Below are 21,315 nucleotides of genomic sequence, written 5' to 3'. Positions count from 1 at the left end.
TCCGCAACCCACTTTCTGAGGCCGGCGGCACCGCGGCGGCACGGTCACAAGGAGGTCATTGCCTCGGCCCGGCTCGGCTCCAGTGTTGCCGCGCGGCCGCGCCCACCCGCAACACTGCCGACAAAAGAAGGGCGCGCCCGTTCAAACGCAGCCGCGTCCAGAGCCCCATTATTGCGCGGGAGAGTGTCCAGAGCAGTGAGCAGTGTAGCGGTGTAGCTAGCTGTGTGTACCCGGAGAGCGACGAGCAGAGCGCCATGGACCCAATGTGAGTCATTCGACGCCCGAGAGCGTGCCTCAGTCACGGCCACGGCCAAATCCGTCTTGACCTGCTATTGCCTCTGCAGGCACGCAGCGGTAACCATCCAGGCCGCGGCGAGGGGGCTGGCGGCACGGCGGCGCCTCGCGCAGTGCCACGCCGCGGCCACCGTCATCCAGCGACTCTGGAGGGGGCACGCCTGCAGGGTGGCCGTGAAAGCCGACCTGCAGGTGGGAGCATGGTGGGAGTAGAGTCCAGTGGGCCACCGGCCTGTGGGGAAGGGGAATGCAGCACTTTTTGCCTGCCCTTCAAGCGGTATCTAGGTGCCATGGAGACGGTGGGGGCAAAAACCCCTTTCTCTCCCCCCCCCCTCTTTCTATATCCACGCGTGGCGTGCCTCTCAAGTTCAAGTTCATGTAGGCCGGACGCCTGTGACGCAGACAGACCCGCAGCACACGCCGACCGGCGTGGTGAAGCCTGACGCCTTAAAGTGTAGACACGGTAACACACCCCTCGCTGTGCCGCAGGACGACATCGCGAGCCTACTGCACCAAATATACCAGAGGGCCGCCACGACGATTCAGGCCGCATGGCGCGGACACTGGGCGAGGAAGAAGGTGTTTTCGTACCACATCTACGTCGCGTGGAGGGCGCGCTGTCTGCTCCGGGGCCACCACCTCATGCAGGAGATGATGGTACGCTCTGGCTGCAGGCTAGTTGTAGACCGGCAAAGAAACTTCGTGTCGACTTAAACTTGATTCCTTCTCAACAGGATCAAAGAGAACTTCTCGAAAAACAAGATCGCTCTCTGGCAGAGTACGAGGCTGAAAAATGCTCCCAAGTAGTTTTACGCAAACTGCATCATCTTGTTTCAACAAAATCAACTCCAGGAGTTTTTAATTCTACCAGAAATCCGTAAGTCATCTACCCTTGGAAAAGAGTTATTGGAAACACAAAACTGCTTCTTTACACTTGGTTTAAATGTGTAGGTGCGCTCGAGCAGTAGAGGATGGGCTGCGGAAAGTTAGGTTTCGCACACTGTCCACACCTGTGAGTACCTTTTAATCTTTAGGGAACTAACAAGTTCAAATTCCAATCAAATTATTAAAAGAAACACTTTAATTCTGTCAGCATCCAGAAAACTGTACTGGACTGGCCGATCAAGTTCGAGCCTTAGAGTGGGAAGCAACACAAGGTCAAAAACTTTCTGTACAGAGGGCTGTGCACCTTCCAAAGATCTGGAAATCGCGACTAAGAAGTCTTCAAAGTATTGCAACTTAGGAGAAGATACATGTGTTACACTATGACCTCCCTAGCTCTGAGGATAAGAATGAAAGTAATACAGAAGAAAATGTGACAATTGTGATAGATTGAACAGTAAAGAAAATGCAATTAAATCAAAGAGTGAAAACATTAAGAAAATTATGTTTTTCATAATGATTTATTGACTTAACTCTGCACCTGTAATGCAAGATGCAAGACCCAGGACATACATGTTATTTTAGCTTTCTGACAAAAATAATATAAGTAAATTTTTTCAGAAAAACAAAGACTTACTCTAGATGAGTCAATATGTAAAAAAAAATGGCACTGTCATAAAGTTTTTTTAAAATCAAAAGTTGAAGAAATGAAGTGGATGAGCATAAGAAAAAGATTTGTGACAGGAATTCGTAAGTACCACACTGATTAAAAGCAGAAGTCAAAAACTTGATTGAATAGCATGCCTGTTACCTACAATAAGAAATATTTTGTAAAAAAAAAGAAAAACTTCATGTTATGAAATTATTTGACACAGCTTACAATGCTGCTTGTAAAAATAGAAAAAGACAGTACATGATTACAAGGAAAGAAGTTTAAAAATCACAGTATAGTTTGTTTCAGTTACCTATGTCCTATTTCATTGTCAAAGACTCAAAGCCACCCACAAAAAAAAAAGAATAAATAATAATCTAATGGACGGACACTCACATACTTAGTATACTCACAGTACTATAATAGCAGTTCCTCATAGCTCATTCACATTATTATTTATAAGCAGTTGCAAACTATAGACTCATTTTGGATAGCTTCATGACCAGTTTACAGAAAGCTCCTCACTATATAAGAAAAGGCACTTCAAGTGCCTCATTTAATAAATAAGTGATAGAAGCAGGAAGAAGATACTGATTTGTGAGGATCTTAATTCGGTGATTGCACCTTTTTAAGAGACAACGCTGCATACATTAAAATCTAGTCATTGATACCATAAAATATGGATGTAACCACAACCGTTGACAAAAAAAAAAGAACATTATGCCAGTCAGGTACTAAAGACAAAGGGCTTAAATAAATTCACAAAAAAGTCACAACAGAATGTCCTTAAATAAAAATAAGTCTTTTACCAAAATAAGCAAAATATTGGTCTAAACAAAAAGTTTCATTGTATTTCTTTGCCCTAATCTTTGGAACATTTTTGTCCCAGCCTATTTACTATTTTACCTACGGGATACTGTCATATAAGTAATACTGATAATTACAAGTTCATAACATTTCACTCAAGGAGACTTCTCTTAAGCATGAACCAGGGCACAGTTAACAAAGCTCCCCCAACCAAATAGGTTGTCGATGATCCAACACTCCAATAAGCTGCAATATGTAAACAAGCAAACAATAGTAATTACTTTTGAGTTGAAGATGTCAAGAGAACAGCTTGTGGAACAAGTACTCACCACATGAAGCTACAATGGGTCCAGCTGCTCGAGCTAATGCGCCAAGTGATCTGAAAATGCCCATGACAGTTCCTTTCTGGTGGTCTGCTCCCAGTCTTGACACCAGAGTCGTCATACAGGGAACAACCATGGATGTAGCTATGGAGAAACACAAAAGTTTTAAAAAATTGAAATACATATATTAACTGACTTATGTTTGAAAGATGCACAACATTAAATAAACTTACAAACAGCAAAAAGAAATACTCCAACATAGAGTAGGAAACTTGTGGTAGCCAGTCCAACACACACAAATGAGGGTATGATCAAAAGTAGTCCCTGAAAAGAAGTCAGAAAATCAAGACACTTGTGCCAATAAATTACTACCTATGCATAATAAAAAACTTAAGTGCTTACAAGAACTGCAGTAGATTTAGTTCGAGAAGGAGGCACACGTCGTACAAACGATCCTTGAAGTACTGCCATTGTTAATCCAATAGCAAAGAACATCCATCCTTGCTGCATTCTTGTGTAGGCAAATTTGTGGTGAGTCAGGAAAGTTAGAGTGAACTCCAATCCAGAGTAAAGGAACAAGTAGATGAAATACACAACACCCAGTCGCTGAAGTTCCTTCAAATCTAATAAGAATAATTAGAATAATGTTCATAGAAAATGTCTAACAACAAGAATCAGAATAGACAGGACCTTACCTTTCGTTGGAAGATTTTTCACAGCAGAAAATCTGAACAAGTCTAAAATAAAAATATAAGATGCAGCCTGTGAAAGGCTACTTGCAACTGATGTGGCTCTTTTTTCCTAAAGGTAAAAAATAAACAGTTGAGAATTAAATCTGAAGCAAGGTAAGAACAGAAATAAAGGATACCAAGCAATCAGATGACATACCTTAGGAAGTGTCTCTTTGAAGCAAACAGCAACAAAAAGAATGTCAGCAACTGACAAAGAGAGAGCAAACATTGCAGGCCACACGAACCAAGCGCCAGTCTGAGCTTGAGCCCACTTTGAGAAAACTGCACCAATCACAGGCCCAACAATGAAGCCTACAGAAAAGGCTATACCCACTAGAGCCTGACAATGAAATTTAGTCATTAGTAAGTTTCAGCAAAAAGACTTAAAATAATTTTTTTAACACAATTTACCATTCCAACCCCTCTTGCTTTGTTGCTTGATACATCAGCCATAATTGACATTGACAAAGAGACGTTTCCTTTGCTGAGCCCTCCAATAAAGCGTGCCAGGACAAACAGAAGGAAGCTGTGGGATACTGCCCACAATGCATAGGAGGAAGCGATTCCAACCTAAACAGAACACATGGATGAGAGCTCAAACTAAGAAATACCGCAAGTATCTCACAACTTAATCACTTACCAGGCATGTCACAAGAACAGCTTTGCGTCCATAAACATCTGACAAGCCTCCAACAACAGGTGATGCTACAAACTGCAAATAACTGAACATGGATCCCAGAAAACCTGGGGTAAAGCAAAGCCATTAGATTTCATTTTCAGTTTATTTCAGATCTAAAGGCTTCTCCTAATAGCATCAGCAAAAATGAAAATGTAAGGAAGATTACATACCACCAAAGAGAACTGAGTTGAACTGATCAGGTGCACCAACAAAATTTTGGAAGTACTTGACAATTTGTAGAATCCTTTGGTACAAACCATCTGGCCCATCGTTTTTGTGATAATGATCCAACAATGAGGGGAAAAGTGGTAAGATCATTGTGAAGGCCAACAGATCCAATAACAATGATACAAACACCACATAAACCTATAAAAAAGAATCCAAAGTTTACAAACATAATACTTTACGGAAAGCACATCAGTATGTATGGGAAAAGACATGAGACCTGCCCAAGAACTACTAACCATTGGATGGGTTTTCTCATTCTGGCAGGAGTCTGTCTCATCCTCTGCTTTCTTTGCAGTTCCATTTGCTTTCCCATTCACAGTTTCAGTAAGGTGCTGATCTTTCGAAAATGTTCTCTTGGTCAAATTATTTCCGTTAGAAAGATTGTCAGCTTTCATCTTTGAAGTCGCAGTCAAAGAAGAGGCTGATTTCTTGAAGGTGGACACTCCGTTAGTGGAAGCACCATTGGCATACCCACCATTGGCTGTTGGATTGGAAGACGCACGGCTTGAGGATCTTGTTTGTACCATAGTGTACTCTTGACTAAAAGAGAAAACAAATGAAAAAGGTGGTTAATTTTGTCAATTTTCACAATGATGGCAGTCCACCAGTATGTCCCCAAAGATGACAAATAACAGACTGCTCGCTTCTAGCCACACAAAACCACTGGACTGGCCTGCCACCATAAGAGCAAACAATCACAAGTCTCAGATAAGACAGAACGGCATGAGGGTCAGATAACTGGAACAAGAGCTTGAGCGGAGAGCTCTACAAAATATCTCAGCTTCAGGGGCCTGAGCGAAGAGAAAAGTGAAAGGACTAGTAAATGACATGAGTAGGCGACATGAGGTATTTACCCGTACTTTTAAACGCAGAACAACCTTGCCTCACAACACTGCTATGTTAAATGAGTGGTTGAGAGTATCTTGAGGAAATCAAAGGCCCCAAAATGAAATAATGGATAGCAGCCGACGCAGCGCAGCATCACTGGTACAGCACAAGGTTCGATCCGATCGCCCGGTCCCTTCAAAGTAACCTACTTTCGGCACTTTCTCCCAGCCAAATGACGAATGACGTGGAAGGGGTGACCGGCAATCCTTTTAATTAAATGACCCAGGATTTCTGATAGGATATGGAAGAGCCAGAGCAACAAAGAATGAACGGTTTGACGGCTCAAGCGTCATCTGAAGGGGTCCTGCATTTCGCAAACTGGATAACGTTCGCAAAGAAGAGAAGGCTCTCCTCGAGAAAGTGACAGTATAACCTAGGGATCCGTGCTCGCTGCTCGCTGACACGAACGTATAGGCAAACGGACGCATGTAGGGACATCCTTACCATTGGGTGATTCGCTGTCGCGAAAATTAACAGGCTGCTGTCACGGGTACTGACAGTACAAGGATGTTGTCAAACAAGCCAAATCTTGTTTACAAATTTAAGAGAAACTTTCTCTTCTCAACATGCAACCTGCCACCTTGACATTCCGGTAAAAGTTTCGATTTCAATTTTGAAAACTACAATACTCTTGTCTTTAAACAAACATAATATATTTTTGTACTTAATTTGGCTTTTTTCTCCCTACAAAACCCGATAAACCACGGATAAACCATCAGTAAAGAAAGGGTTCGGTCACATGTTTGACATGCCAGGTTGGCAGTACGGAACAGCTGCGCTGTCAGTATGAGAATTTCTGTGCAGATGCAACGCTCACCTAGAGTCCTAAAGGCCTTTAGGACTCTACGCTCACCCTAGTGCCTTATATTTGGGGTAGAGTCATCTAACTCTACAACTTGCTCCATCAACCTCTGCTCACGGATCCACGGACCCAAATTGGGGAAGAGTCGAATATTTTTTAATTTGTTTAACCAAACCACTTCCGATGAGTTCGTGAACGGAAGAGTCTCCCCCTCCCCTCTCCACCTCGCTCCGCCCCACCGCCCACCGCCACGCCCCCACGCCCCCTGCATTCTCCGGGCATTGGTGGATCTTGGGCGCGTTTTTGCGTGGTAGTACTTGATGACGTCAGCAGGGCTCGTTGTTGGGGAGGGTCATGGGCCTAGGGCACGGCGGGGGCGGGGTGGGGCGGGGCCTCGCAGTTACACAATAACTAATTAGTGCTGGTGGTGAGTGCGATGCGCTGCAGTGCAATGCCCGACGCCACAGCAGATGCATAAGTAAGTCGCACACCAATTAGACGGTGGAGGGGGCGAGCACGGCGAGCAGCAGTCCAGCGAGCACTGCCGGTTGGCCAGCCTGCTGCGGCCTGCTGCGGCTGCAGACTCCTTCCGAGAGTCCTTTTCGTCGCTCTGTCTCTCTCGCACCCATTCGGGACGCCCGAGGAGTGCGAGAGAGACAGAGCGACGAAGACGACTCGCGGAATGAGTCTGCTGCCCGTCCGTCCGTGGCGTTGGTAGAGTGCGAAGCCCTGCGCAGCCTTCCGCTTTCGCTGCTGCCAAGGCTAAGTGCAGTGCACTGTGCGCCTCACTGTGCGCTCGGTGGCACGTGCAGACACTACACTGCAGAGGTACGCCACTACAAAAGGTGTAAATTGATGCAGCGAAATCGCATCAAGCTTTGCCGTGCCTTTGCAGAGCAGGCCGCTTGCAGTGCAGGCGCGCCCATCCACCGCGCCATCCGGAACCCGCAGCCAGCGAGGGAAAGAGAGAGAGAGGCTGCTGCCCGCGTTTATTCGCAGCATTCGCAGCTCCTGTTGCCAGTTTCTCATTGCTGGCTGAACACAAAGTGACGTAAAATGGCAGGGGTCCGGAGTCTGCAGACTGCGGCGGGGCGGGGCGTGGGGCGGCTGGACTAGATTAAGCCTTCCTCCTTGCCCACGCGTCCTGTAGTTCTGTAATTGGCCTGCCGGCAAGCCGGGCTCGAAATAAAGGAAATGCGAGTGTCGAAAGGCTGGAACGGCGCACACCCGGACACTGGCTCGGCCACACACACACACACGCCGCGAAATCCGTATTTGCGCGTGCGCCGAGCGGAACCCCTTGGCCCGGGCCGAGACGCTAGGCCCTAATCGGAGGGAGGGGAGGGGGTACTTAGCGCACACCTAACGTCCGGCTAGGCGCCACTAGCGTCAGCAAGCTGCAAGCACCTCCACCCGAAGCTGAAAAAATAGGGCTAGTTTGGCCCGTAACTATAGAGGCAGAATCAGGCGATGAGACGCAATAGTGCCCCCCTTCCCGAGCCCCCCTCTAACCTAAACTAACCGAACCGGAGATGGCCGCCTAAAAGGAAGGCAAAAGCACACTCTTTGCCCTTGAAAGTAGCCAAAAAGTCTCAATTCACCCGTGCCCCTCTAAGACCGAGCCTCTGGATCCGCCACTCGCATCAGAACACTACGTGTTTATCCACAGCCACTCTATACGTGCCTCGCGCGGCCGGCCGGAACAACCCTTTCCTGGAAACCATCCAGGTCCATCTGAAAACATTTCCGCCAACACCACGGCCAACGACTCTCGACCACGCAAGGAATTTATTAACAAACAGCATCATTTTCGTGCCCGCGCCGCCGTGAGCCGTGCCCGGCCGGCGAGGCGCGCTATCCAGACAAACACTAACGATAGGAATTAAAATTCTTGCGCTGTCACGTGCACTCTCCGACGACCAGGTTCAATGAACGGATTGACGAGCGAATCAAGGCACGAATGGATTCATTGATAGTTAAGTGGCCAAATGAATGGCCGAATAAATAGACGAATGAATGAATGAATGAATGAATGAATGCCGAATAAATTGACGAATGAATGAATGAATGAATGAATGAATGAATGAATGAATGAATGAATGAATGAATGAATGAATGAATGAATGATGCGAATGAATGAAGAATGAATGAATGAATGAATGATGAATGAATGAATGAATGAATGAATGAATGAATGAATGAATGAATGAATGAATGAATGAATGAATGAATGAATGAATGAATGAATGAATGAATGAATGAATATTGAAAATAGATTGAATATAGATTGAGTATAGATTGAATACAGATTGAATGAATCGATGCACGAATGAAAGCACCATTGTATGAACAAATGCATGGCTGAATGAATAAGAATGAATGAAGGACCGACCGAGCACCGAAATGTACGCGGAAGTCCGGCCGCCCTCCCCACGCACGACAAGTGCCCCGTGACGCAATGCAGCCTGACTGTTGGGCCGTCGGTGCGACAGTCACGTCAGCTCGTCCCATTCCATGTCCTTCGCTTCGGGCAGCCTTCGGTGGACCAGGACACACGTCAATGCCAGGGACGGTGGCCGCGGCCCTGCCGCCATGCTGCCGCAAGGGGTTCGCCGAGTGGCGTGGCGCCGCGTGCCGCGTGCCGCGCGGGGTGCATGGTGCGGGGTGGGGCCTATCCGGTCATCTGTCTGCAGCCAAGCAAATCCAGTGATGTGTGCTCGGGCTGCACGGGGTGGTGGGAGCAGTGGTTGGGCGGCCAGAGGGGTGGGGCGCTGCCCCGGCGCTGCCTTGGCGCTGCCTTGGCGCCGCGCACGCCGGCCGCGTACAAAAGCCTTGGGGCCCCTGCAGCCCCATCACTGCCAAGAGCGCAGCCAAGGACGAGCCACGGATACAGCAGCAGCCATGCAGCAGGTGAGTGCAGCAGGGGCCACCGCTTTTCATGATTTGGGTGCACAAGATTTCCATGGGGAAGAGATTTCGTCGGATTTGGCGCTCAACTTTTGCTAAGTTTGTGGTGTTTTGGGGGGAAAAGATGGATTTCAAGAAATCCCAGGCGCTCAAGTGAACATGGGACTTCAATAGGGGTTGCCCCGTTGTGCTGTATTCATGATTCGTTACTCAAGAGAGGTTTATTTCAAGCGTGAGTTTTAAGTTGTCATTCGTTTGAGTGTAAGCTTATCCACGTTCAAACGAATGTGACATTCGTGACATCCTTACGGAAGTGTCACGTTTAAGCCAATGTAACACCGTTATTCAAACGAACGTGACACACACATTTTCTCCTTGCAAAATCTATCATTAGTTAATCTCAATAGTTAATCTGTAGTTACCAGTCACTTTTGACTGCAGTTTCCGGACTATAGGTTTGTCCTGCAGTTTAAACTGCAGTCTAACTACAGGTCCTTCCTCCCGGGTCGGAAGTCGCGCTGAAGAACGGGGATGGTTCTAGAGACTTGCCAGCTTTGCTGACACAGAGCAGGCCGCCTGTTGCCCACTAATACGTACTGCTACGGGTCGAAAACCAGGAACACATAGGAACACATTGCCCTGCCCACACGCCTTGGTTCAAGCCGAAACTGGGGCAGGGGCAAGAAGGATCACCATCAATGGGTATCGTTTGAATGTGTTCCGAATTTGCGCGACTGTGTGCTTTGCCAGCGGGTGAAGCGTTCGACGACGAGTCGGGCGAGAGGCTTTGCCAGCCAGCCCGCTCGCGGGGTAGGGGTGTTGGCGGGTGTCGGCCTGCCCCTTTCTTTGTGGCTGCGCGCGGCGAGGCCCGCGAACCGCGCGAAACGCGAGCCAGACGCCGATAGGGCAATGCGTGCGCCGCGGCCGAGTCCGCGGCGCTGGATCGCGCTAGATGCGATCGGGCGCCATCTTCCCGGAGGAGCCGCGCGTGCCGCCGTTCCGCGCACGCACGCGCCTTCCGTGCCTTCCCGCGCACGGCGTGCCGGCGTGCAGGGCGTGCCGGGCGTGCCCATCCAGACTCGGAAGTAGAGGGCAGGGACGTCATCAGGAACGCCATCCCGGAATGCCCGCTGTAAAAGTGTTTCCTGGACGGTGGGACTGCCTGCCGCCACCGCCGGACTGGAGCAGTGCGTGTGAGCGGACGCGCGCAACAACAAAGCACCGGCACGACAAAACGGCGCACAGTGTGCCAGAAGACCGGCGCAGGCGGCTAAAACTCTAGACGCGTTTTGAGCTCCAGAGTCGCTGAACAGGACTCACTCGAAACCGAGCGTGTGACCCCACCAATGGATTCCTCGTTCAGAGAGCAAGGAACGGGTCACACGCTCGGGTCGAGTCCCATTTAGCGACTCTGGAGTTCAAAACGCGTCTAGAATTTTGGCCGCCGGTCCCCACTTTGCAGGCGCGGTTTAAGGAGCCCCCGACAGGAGGGGCGATTGAGTACATTTTGCCTACCTACAGGGGCATGTGATGCTGGTTGCCTACCACCAGGCGTTTGGGGAAATCCCCCCCCCCACCGCACCTGTCACTGTGCGATGGCCGTGGGTTCGAATACCCGCCGTTCTCCCCTCTTTCTCTTTATTTTCACGCCCTCTTCTTGATTGACTGTTTGGCTTCGCACCGTTCCAGATGTACACCGCCCTGTGCGTGCTCGCCCTGGGGGCCGCCAGCGTCCACGCCGGCGTCGTGTCCTCGAGGAGGTCGCTGGAGGGCGCGTCCTCGCTCGGCCACATCACCCACCTGCCCCTGGAGGGCGAGCACCACGAGCACCACGAGCACCACCACGAGGAGGTAAACCGCGCCAATCTCTCCGCAATTAGAGCACGCCATCCGATGGTACTCGCGGCGGGCGTGGCGGGGCGTGTAACGACTTCACTACCGAGCCAGCTGAGCAAACTTTCCATACAGATCCATGTCGGACGCCTCGGCGCCGTTTTACTGGTCGCGTCCGCGTAACTGCAGCAGCCCCGCCCCTTTCCCCGGCGTCACGGCACGTCACGGCCGCTGGGCAGCCGTTAGGCCCCGCCGACGTTAGCGAGCGTTACCTTTCGTTCGGCGATGAGCGGCACGGCGCGGCGCGGCGCGCTTCGTTCGGCACTTTGGCGGTTTATGGCGCCTCGGAGTGCAGAGCAGTGCAAAGCGCCGACTGGTGCGTGCCGCCGTGCCGCGTCTCGGCGTGCACGGTAGCGCGAAGAGAAAAATAATTGAACGATCACTTAGAGCAACACTGGGGCGGGGGTGTGGAAGCCAATTCTTAGCTCTTTTCGCGCTTTCATTCATTTGAAGATTTAGTTTTTCTTGATTCTTGGTTGTAACTTAGGGGTAACTTACATTGTTTTAATTACCCGTTTTGAAAAAGGAAAGTGATTGGTGCTCTTAGAGCCACTCATTAAACACTACTCAGCCCGGCTTCAAACAGACCGCCACACCAGCCTAGCGACATGTGCCCTGGTTATGCGCCGTGTCCGTTCCGTCCGTTCCGTCCGTCCGTCCCGCGGTTGCATCACGTCACTATGCCGTCCCGAGTCACGGCGTGACGCTAAAACGTAACGAGACGCGCAGCGTCCGCCCGTCCGGCCAGTCTCTCTCTCTCTAGTCTCTCTGGCTGGCCGGCACGCGACACTAAACGGCGCTGGACGCTGGACGTACCTCGGGCACCTCGGCGCGGATGCGTCCGGCGACCGCCGCGGGAGTCCCGGAGTCCCAGAGAGTCCGCGTGGCCGTCCGCCAGGAAGTGCGCGGCGAACCTGCTCGCCCGGCCCGGCCGGCCGCCGGGCGTGGCACCTGCGAAGCGACGCGGCGACGCGGCAAAGCACTGATACCAGTCCGGGACTCGGGACTCCGGCACCGGTGCCCGGCGACAACTGCATTCGTACAGCGAAACTTGCTCCAAACTGGACGCGCGCGATAGCCACCCTGCTGTCACCGTGTGCCCCGCGTGGCCCCGTCCCATTAGCCAGCCCCGCCAGCCCGTGTCGCATGTATTCACGGTGTAGGAGCACGTCGTGCCATTACCCCGTGTCACCGCGTACTATTACCCCTACCGCCGAGCGTACTTTTACCCCGACCGCGTACTTTTACCACTGCCGCCGCCTGCTCTATGACCCCGTCTCGCCGCGTACTTTTCAATGTCGCAGGCGTACTATTACCCCCGTGTCGCAGCGCGTACTATTACGCCGTCTCGCCGCGTGTCACCTCCCCCGGCCCCCTCCTCTATCCGTGCGAGGCATCTCGCCTAGTTACGCGAGCTGCTTCTGTTTTGCCTGTCGCAACTTTTCCACACGGCGGCGTGGTGGCGCGGCGGCGCGGCGCTCGGCGACAGCGGTGGCGCCGTCCACCCATTATTTGACAGAATTTCTCCACGTCGGCGTGAGAAATGCGGTCCATCAAGCTCTTCTTTGTCCCTTTCCTTCTTTATGGCGACAGGCCGCCGCCGGCGCGGCGGGGCTACTCTAGAGCTAAACGAGTGTCGCTTACACTGTGCTGTACTCACAGGGCAAGCCGTACAAGTTCGGGTACGGCGTCAAGGACGCGCACCACGGCCTGGACTTCAACCAGCAGGAGGCGAGCGACGGCCACACCGTGTCCGGCCACTACCGAGTGCAGCTGCCCGACGGCAGGACGCAGGTGAGAAGCGAAGCAAGCGAAGCAAGCGACGAGACGAGCCCCGGCCAGCGCGAGACAAACACCAACGGCTTCGTTCTGATTGGCGTTGTCGAGCACCGCGCCGTCTCGAATCGATGGGAAAGGCTCGCTCGGCTGCAGCGGGCCTAAGCGGGCCGGTTGGGCTGCGTGAACGGCAAGGCGCAGGCGCAGCGCGTGCACTGTGGGACTCCTACACGTGCAGAGCGGAGCTAGCGCCTCGGGCTAGGCAACCCATCCGGCACCCGCGCGGCGGAGCGCAGCCGGTGCACGTAAGGCTTTGCTCGGTGAGTCTAACCAGTGTTCTCCCCCCGCTCCCGCTGCCGCAGGTGGTGACGTACACGGCCGACTGGAAGAACGGCTACAACGCCAACGTGCAGTACGAGGGCGAGGCGTCCCACCCCAAGGTGGTGGCGTCCGCCGACCACGGCTGGGCCGGCGCCGCGTCGCTGGGCTCGCTGGGCTCGGACCACCTGTCCGGCGGCGAGTACTCGCTGGGGTCGTCGTCGTCCCTGGGAGGCTCCTCCTACAGCACCGGCGGCGGCGACCACAGCTCCAAGTGGACGCCCTCGCACCCCTAGACCTAGGACGGCGGCTCGCCGTGTTGTTACTGTTGTTGTTGTTGGAAATAAAGACTGCTCCTTGTTAAGTTACCTCTGCCGTGTTGTTGTTGTTGTTGGCCATCCCGCATGGCTGAGTCCATTCCCAGCCGAGGCTCTGCTCGCTGGCTGCTCGCTGGTCCAGGCGCCGTGTCCAATCTCGGGGTATCGTTCCATCGTCATTATCCCAGTGATGGGGTTCTGGGCACGGAAGGCTGCCCCGAGCCCTGCCGCCCAGCCCGGCCCAGCCCTGCCGCACTTCCTCCAGGGCACCAAGAAGGCCTTCCTCCCCGCCAGGAAGGCAGGAAGCTGGAGAAGCTGCTGGCGGTGGCGGCGCGCCGTGGCGCCGTGGCCTGGCAATGACCCAGTCGAGGCATGTACTTATCAGTTGACATTGACGGCTAGATGGCAGCCCGCTCAGGGCCAGACGCGGCAGGCGGGCTCGCCAATTTCAAAAACAAAACAAAACCGAAAGAGGAATGCAAAGCATAGTAGCAGGGAGGGTGACCGCCATGCCGTGCTCCGCGACGCGCCCGTGCCCCTGAGTGACGGCAGTTACTAGTGGCTCCGCAGAGGCTTTGCAGTGCTTTGCAGTGTGGAAAAGGTCAACGCGGTCCCGGGAGAGGGGAGTAGGGGGAGTAGGGACACAGAGCAAGAGAGAGAGATTCTGGAGCGGGCTGGACTAGGCATTGCGGGAGGCACGACTACTACCAGGCAATCCATCGGCGACCATGCCGCCGCGCCGGCGCTGGGGACTGGGGACGCGCTATATGCAGATTCCGACCAATCAGGGAGCTCCCCCTGGCCTGGCCTGGCGCCTCGCCGCGGCGGCGGGGGAATACCAAATCGCCTTCCGTGTCGTCGATGCCGGCCCTGCCAGGCCCTGCCCGACTGCGCGTGAGTTTTGAAATGCGCGCCACTGCCCGCCTCACGACGGGCCCGCCGCGCACCGCGAGAAACCGCGCCGCGCCTGGGACAGGGACTGCAGGGACTACAGAGCGATGCCGAGGAATCGCCATTTCGTCGCTCTGTCTCTCCCATCTCCACGGGAAGCCCCACGAGTGCGACAGTGACAGCGACTCTGCCTGCAGGCGGCGTAAAGGGCCAGCCCGGTGCGAGTGGAGTAGCCTCCGCGGCCTCACTGTGCCCAAGAACAGCAGCAGCAAAAGCAGCAGCAGCCGCCTGATTCCGAAGGGTCGTTTCGTCGCTCTGTCTCTCTCACACTCGTGGGGGCGCCCCGTGAGTGCGAGAGAGACAGAGCGACGAAACGACCCTTCGGACTCACCCGGCGGCAGGAGGTGCTCGCAATTTCGACCGCCGGGCGCCGTAAAAGTGTCAGCACGTGGCGACGGCACGGCCGCGACGGCCGCGACGCCGACGCCGCGATACCCCGGCCCGGAGGGCGCTATTACGGGGCGGGCGGCGACGCGGCGACGCGGCGATGCATGCCGCGCGATGCCGCGGCCGTACCGCGTCGCCCGGCGTCCAATCCGTGATTTACCGGCAGCGCGACCCTCATTTGTCAGTCTGCAACGCGTTGCCCCACGAGCGGAGCAGCGGAGTGCCCTCCAGAGCCTCCCGGACCGACGAGGGTGGAGGGTCAATCAGCCAGGAAGGCTTCTCCACTCTACTGCAGCACTATACTGGGAAGCCAGCAGCCCGAAAGTTAAGATCGAGTTAATTTGGGCAAAACATGAAGGAGCGGTTTTAACTTCAGAAAGTTGGCCTCCAGCGCCTGTGAGCAATGGTAATGAGTCAGGCCATCGGTCCGACCGCAGCACACGGTTGCAGAGAGGGTGGCCTACCTTGCCCCGTGAGAAGGCAGGGGCGAGGTAGGCCACCGTCTCTACAGGAGTGTGCTGCGAGTCGAGCCGGTGGCCTATCTCACAGGCGCTGAAGGTCTTCGCACTCGTCTGCACTTGCCGCTCTATCTCTCTCGCTCTCATGTTGTGGGTCATACAGGTGCGAGAGAGACAGAGCGACGCGTGCGGGCAGCTGAATCAGGCGGCTGAAGGGGCAAGTGGAGGGTGAACGCGCGAGCAGCTTCAATTGGCTTCGCTGGAAGGTGCGAGGAAGACAGAGCGGGCGGAGCACTGTTCGGAAGGTGACTGCCGCACTGCTGGAGGTGTGACTCCGCGGTGGCGCGCGCCGCCTGGCTGCTCTGGCTGGCCGCCTGACCGGCTGGCTGCCTGCCTGGCTGGCCGTTCCACATTCGGTCTGCAAGGACGGCCGGCAGATGCTGCGCCGGGGGTTCCAATAAAGTAAACTAGAGAGAAGGGGAGGGGGGAAATTGCCTACCTGCCGGGGGCATTGCTGCCGCCTGCTGTCCGCGCCCCACTGAGACTGAGACGGTGGGCCGCGGTCCGATAACGAGGGCTGGGAAGCGACGCGGCGCCACCACAAAAAATATAATCGCCGGAGATTTATACGTGCAGTGCGCCCTGCCGCCCTGCCCTGCCCTGCGGCGTTGCGTCACCTCCCCGGATTGGCAGCAGTGGCGTGCCGGCAGCGTCATACGCCCCGTGAGGATAGGCATAGACCGCGCAGGTCCCAGAGGCGGAGAAGAGGCAGCCGGGCCGAGCCGAGCCGAGCCGAGCCGGGCAGCCCCAGATCCCTATCGCGTTATATTTTGATTGTAACCAAATCAGGCGGCATTGTAACGACGCGCAGATGAGGCTGGGATAAAGGTTATGGCGGCGCAGCCACACCAAGAGCCTCACCGCGAGCCACGCAAGCGCCGGCTCGGCCAGGCCCTCCTGCCAGCCAACCCCCGCTCCGCGTTAGCCGCGCGCGGAGCGTCGTTCGGACGGCTTGCCGAGGGGCTTGACGCTGCAAGCGCCATGCAGCCATGCAGCCATGCAGCCATGCACCAAGCGGCGGTCACATTCCGAGATCCACTCTGACTGAGACATTGGCGCATTGGCGCCGATATCAAGATGGCCGCGCGACTTGAGCGCGTTGCAGTACTCGCGGGGCGTACTGCACTGCGGCACCCAGATTCCGAGAGACGTTGTCGTCGCTCTGTCTCTCTCGCACTCATTGGGCGTACCGTGTAGGTGCGAGAGAGACAGAGCGACGAAAACGACTCTCGGAGTCTGGGTGCCGCCACCTGTGGCGTCCCGATTCGCCACTCGGCCGATTTAGCGAGGCGGAGGGAGGCAGGGAGGGCTGGCCTTGCGGTGTCGCGGCGTCATCGTCGGGGGGCGGCCGTAAACAAGGGCGATAGGGCAAATGATGGTCTTAAAGAAGATAAGCGGCTCGAGCCGGAGCAGGGCTCTGCAGCAGGCTCTGCAGCAGGGCGCGGTGGGGGTGGCGTCGTGAGCTCTATTGGAACTGATCGCGTTTAGTTGCGCAGCGGTTGGCAACCAACCCCTGCACCGTAAAGCGCAGAGACAAGCACGCCGCGGCTGCCGCTTCCTTCACTCTAACTCGCGCGGCCGCAGTGTAGCAGACGGAAGGCAGATGGCCGGCCAGAGATATGCAGGCGGACTGGCGGGTGGGCGGGCGGACGCACGGGCGGGCAGCGCCGCGCGCCACCCAGGGCACAGGGCTCATTGGTTTGAACGGGGTGTTGAGTTTCGGCCTGTGAGAGCATTAACCTTTGGGCAGCGATTCATGAAGTAGAACAATGCTGTGAGGGGCGGGGGCAGGGCAGGGCCGGCCTGGGCAATTATTGCTCGGAGGGCAAGGCTGGGTCACCCCGGCGCACCGCGCCGCACCGCACCGCGCAGGGCAGACCTTGACCTTTGGCGCGCCAGGGCTGGGCCTAGCCCCGTGGTGCTGCGAGGTGGCACCACGAGGTGGCACCTACGCAGCTCCCTTAACGTGCTGCAATTATTGTCTCGCTAACCTGCCGGCCGACTCCGCGAACACCGCGGCTCTCGTCGCGCTGTCTCTCTCGCACTCACGGGGCGCCGCGCAGGGGTGCGAGAGAGACAGAGCGACGAAAGCCCTGTTCGGAATCTGCTGTTGCGTCCCAAAACGGCGCCGTGATCGCCTTTAATTGGTCCGCGAGGACTGCCGCGCCACGACGCGCGGCGTATCAGCGGCCACTACACTGGATGGGCAGCGATAGCATGGTAATGTCCTGCGTGCCGCGCGCTGCGTGCTGCATCCAGTGCAGCGCCGCCACGGCAGTGGCTCGACTCGCGGCAGTGGTGCTCTGCCTATGGCCTGCCGGCCGCCACGCTCCCACGTACTGTACCACACCGCGCCGGCGGTGGGGCAGTGGGGCGACGCGACGACGCGGTGTCCGTGCCCGGCAACGCCGGCAACGCACGCACAGCCATCGCGACCATCCTCCTCCTCCTCCTTCTTCTTCTTCATCTCCTCCGGCCTTTGGACAAGACCACCCATAATTTTCAGGAGTTTTCGCGCCTCTCGCAGACCACGCATGGCGCGGCGCTGTGGTGCCATCTTGCTTTTCCGTTTCCCATTCCCTCGCGTTTTTTCGGTCCTGGTTCGATTCCCGCCATCGCCGTCCCCACCTTTTGTTGCAGTCGTGATTGACGGCGCCTCGGTTGCGCCTTGCGCCTCGCGACCATCGGCGAGCAAGCCTACACAGCAGACTGATTCCGAGAGTCGTTTTCGTCGCTCTGTCTCTCTCGCACACGTGGGGCGTTCCTCTTAGGTGCGAAAGAGACAGAGCGACCAAAGTGGCTCTCGGAATCAGTATACAGATTGGACGGGACGGGACGGCATAGACTCCCCCCCGAGGACAAAGTTGTCGCGACGCTCTCCGCGGACGGCGCGGCGCACGGCGGACGGTCGTCGTGGACCTCCCACGCCCGGCGGCCATCGGCCATCCGACGAGCAGGCGGGGCAGGCGGGGCAGGCGGAGCAGGCACAAGGCGCGCGCAACGCCCGGCGCCGCATCCGGTTCCGTAGGTTCCGTCGCCACGACGGACGACCACGCGGCCCGAGCACCTTGGCGACGAGGCGCGCCTCGGCCGCGAGGCAGCAGCGTTTAGCGCGCAGGCTAGTCGCGGGTTGCAGACTCCAGGAACGAGATGACACGCCGTCGGCACGCCATAAAGGGGAGCAGGGCCCTTCTAATTACTCGGAGCGCCACGCCGCGCGGCGTCGAGGAGGCCGCCAAGGCCGCGGAGCACCTCGGCGACGACGCGCACCGCGGACGTGCACAGGGGAACGTCGCCCCGCACGGCTGAAGCGACAAAGTGATTTCCGTTGGTTTTGGCCGTGGTGGGATGGCACCCAGGGAGACGACACCCAGGTGGGACGGCACGCAGCCGGGACGACATGCAGCTGGGACGTGAGGGCAGCCCGGTGACACGGAAAGGCTCCGTGCGCAATTAAAGCAGCAGAGCCATTTAACCCGCACTTAGCATGCGCGGGGTGCGGGGTCGGCCGAAACACACTCCGTGTTCCCTATCGATAAATATGGCGATGGAGAAACGTGCGCGGCCACTTGGACCGCCACCACCAGGCCGCCAGGGCCGCCAGGGCCACTAGGCCGGCAGTGCCGCGAGGACCGCGTGACGCGAGAGCAGCGCGAGCAGCGCGAGCCGTAGGTAATGATAATGGCCGACATTTAGCTCGTCGATCTGTCCCCCGAGATGCAGCCCGCCGCCGGCCCCTCAGTGTCCCCCGGTTGTGCCCCACGCCCCCGCCGTCAACGGGACGCCGCACTGCCAAAACAAAAACGGGGGATGGCCGGAGAAAAAGGCGGCGGTCCTCCGGACTCGCTTGCTCCTCGCCACCGCCATCCTGTCCTCTAAGGCGCCAAGGCGCCAAGGCTGCGCGCACAATGGTCCGGCCGCCGATAAGGGAAGGGCATTGTGTCGGCAGCAGACGACGCGGTGCGCGGTGCGCGATGCGCCGCGCCGTGGACGCAGCGCACGACGCGCCGCGACGCACGGCCGGACCGCGCGCATCTCTCCCGGCGGCCCCGTTCAGTTACCGGCTTGTGGCGGCGGCGCGGCGCGGCGCGGCTTGAATCACGTTAAGTGTTTGCGAGACTCGTCGCGAGGAGCCCCGCGGAGCAGAGGCTGAAATGACACATTCAGCCGCGTGCCTTACTTAGTTGGAATGGGCTCCATAGACAATGCATCGTTTTGTCAACACTCAACACGCGCTTCTGCCGTTGCTGCTGTGCAGACACTGCAGACACTGCAGGCACGCGGGGCCAGGCCAGCCAGGCCAGGAGGAGCTACAGAAAAGAGCACCGCGTCGAGTCGGCCTCCGGTCGGCACCCCGCCCGTCTCGAGCAGCAGCTTTGTGTGTGTGCCTTCGGCATAATCACCCTTGACGGTAAAGTTGCAAGATTTCGGCGCGAATGGGGTCAGTGCGGCCGCACTGTCAGGCGCGGGGCGCATGGGCACGGGGAATGCTCCTCAGGGCACACAGCGAAAATGTCGGGCCAGTCCTGAATGGGCGCATCGGGACGAGCAGACAGAGAGTCAGACAGACAGACAGACAGACAGACAGACAGACAGACAGACAGGCAGACAGGTGGACGGGCGGAGAGCGTGCGCGCAAGCAGCTGCATAAGTATTTCACCAATTTCGTTGACAACGCAGCTGGTCTCCACTGAGGTCCCCGGCGCACTTTGACCCCTTTCACTTTTTCCAAGAGCTCGCTAATGGTGGAGACCGTCATACGGATCGGCGGAGCGGGCGGCGCGGGCGGAGCGCGCTGCAGCCTTATTGCCTCACTTGTTGGCCACCGATCAGTGCTGCCGCGCCATCTGCCGTGGCCGTGGCGCCGTGGCCTGGGGGTTCGGTTAGGTTAGGTTTGGCGTATCATCGCCACCGTGAGGGTGTTGTCGTTGCGGTCGTCGTGGTGGTTGTGGTTGTCGTCGTGGTCGTCTTCGTCGTCGTCCTGGTACTACCCCCGCCAAAGGAAAGGCTCCCCCAGGCCGCCGTCCCGCACCATCCGCCCACCAAGGCTGCATGCACACAGTGCCCGTGGTGCCCGTGATGGCCAGCACGGCGCGGCCGCGGCGGCGCGGGTGGAAGCCCCTGGGCCTTGCCCTGGGCCCTGGGGACGCGGCGCGCCTTGCCGCACGCCTTGCCGCACGCCGCGAGGCGCTGCACGGTGTGGCGACTGTACAACGACATGGCGGCGGCACGGCCAGGGCACGGCCAGGGCCACGGCCAGGGCACGGCGTGGCGCTGCTCCTCTGCCGACCCACATTCCACAGGCCGCAGCTGCAGCAGCCAGTGCAGCAGACAGTGCAGCAGCCAGTGCAGCAGCCAGTGCAGCCAGTGCAGTGCCACACCAGTGCAACGGCCGACGCGGCAGACGCGCTCTGGGAACTGCACTGCTGCACTGTATGCACTGGAGTATACGGGAGCACAGGCCGCGCCGCGACGCCCCCTGCCCCGCCGCACCACATCGGCGACATGCCATAAATGAGAAAACACACTATACATGTAAATCCCAAAGGCCACGGAGAGGGATGGGTGCGTGGTGCGCTGTGGTGCACCGTGGTGCACTACAGCGGCACATGGAGGCACGCAACCCCAACAACGCGGTCGGGCCGAACACGCCGCCGTCGCCGGCGTGGCGCAACGTGCTCGACGAGTCCCTTTCCCTCGGCCGCAGGGCACCGCAGGGCACCGCAGGGCGTGGGGCTCCTCCTCGACGCCCCGACGGCCCCGCGACGTGGACCACGACGTGGACCACGACGCGGTGACCCGCACGCCCGACCTCGCCGATGCGGCCCATGCGGCCCAGGCGGCCCGCACCGTGACATCGGCACACTTCCGGCCGCAGGGTGGGCAGTCCGCCGCACCCCAGTGCCGGGCGGTGTGGCGGGGGCGGCTCGGGGGGCTGCCATCCGCAGGCGTCCTTTAGCGA

General features: G+C 56.8%; 3 protein-coding genes across 8 annotated transcripts; 2 read left to right on the top strand and 1 right to left on the bottom strand.

Moving 5' to 3' along the window:
- Positions 1 to 125: 125 nt before the first annotated feature.
- On the top strand, positions 126 to 2,119 carry LOC117640833 (spermatogenesis-associated protein 17). The gene is made up of 6 exons (XM_034377758.1): positions 126 to 265; positions 345 to 354; positions 784 to 951; positions 1,029 to 1,171; positions 1,246 to 1,306; positions 1,388 to 2,119. The coding sequence occupies exons 1-6, from the start codon at positions 255 to 257 to the stop codon at positions 1,535 to 1,537; spliced, it is 543 nt and encodes a 180-aa protein (XP_034233649.1). The 5' UTR covers positions 126 to 254; the 3' UTR covers positions 1,538 to 2,119.
- LOC117640827 (major facilitator superfamily domain-containing protein 10) lies at positions 1,679 to 12,982 on the bottom strand. 6 transcript variants are annotated; one of them, XM_034377749.1, is made up of 11 exons: positions 12,747 to 12,982; positions 4,833 to 5,136; positions 4,539 to 4,734; positions 4,330 to 4,433; positions 4,101 to 4,259; positions 3,847 to 4,029; positions 3,654 to 3,759; positions 3,361 to 3,581; positions 3,192 to 3,282; positions 2,965 to 3,102; positions 1,679 to 2,881 (listed from the first exon to the last, which is right to left on the bottom strand). In XM_034377749.1, exons 2-11 carry the CDS (start codon positions 5,121 to 5,123, stop codon positions 2,787 to 2,789), a joined length of 1,584 nt encoding a protein of 527 aa, XP_034233640.1. In that variant the 5' UTR covers positions 5,124 to 5,136; positions 12,747 to 12,982; the 3' UTR covers positions 1,679 to 2,786. The 6 variants fall into 6 exon arrangements, with proteins under 6 accessions (XP_034233640.1, XP_034233642.1, XP_034233639.1 ...); XM_034377751.1 differs by lacking the exon at positions 12,747 to 12,982 and adding an exon at positions 11,903 to 11,979; XM_034377748.1 differs by lacking the exon at positions 12,747 to 12,982 and adding an exon at positions 5,929 to 6,488.
- On the top strand, positions 9,134 to 13,531 carry LOC117640832 (adult-specific cuticular protein ACP-20-like). The gene is made up of 4 exons (XM_034377757.1): positions 9,134 to 9,196; positions 10,883 to 11,044; positions 12,749 to 12,880; positions 13,225 to 13,531. Exons 1-4 carry the CDS (start codon positions 9,188 to 9,190, stop codon positions 13,474 to 13,476), a joined length of 555 nt encoding a protein of 184 aa, XP_034233648.1. The 5' UTR covers positions 9,134 to 9,187; the 3' UTR covers positions 13,477 to 13,531.
- The last annotated feature ends 7,784 nt before the right edge of the window (positions 13,532 to 21,315 follow it).

Source organism: Thrips palmi, unplaced genomic scaffold (genome assembly GCF_012932325.1).
Source record: "Thrips palmi isolate BJ-2018 unplaced genomic scaffold, TpBJ-2018v1 HiC_scaffold_15, whole genome shotgun sequence".
In the NCBI taxonomy this organism is placed as follows: Eukaryota; Metazoa; Arthropoda; class Insecta; order Thysanoptera; family Thripidae; genus Thrips; species Thrips palmi.
This window is presented reverse-complemented; position numbering and strand designations above follow the sequence as displayed.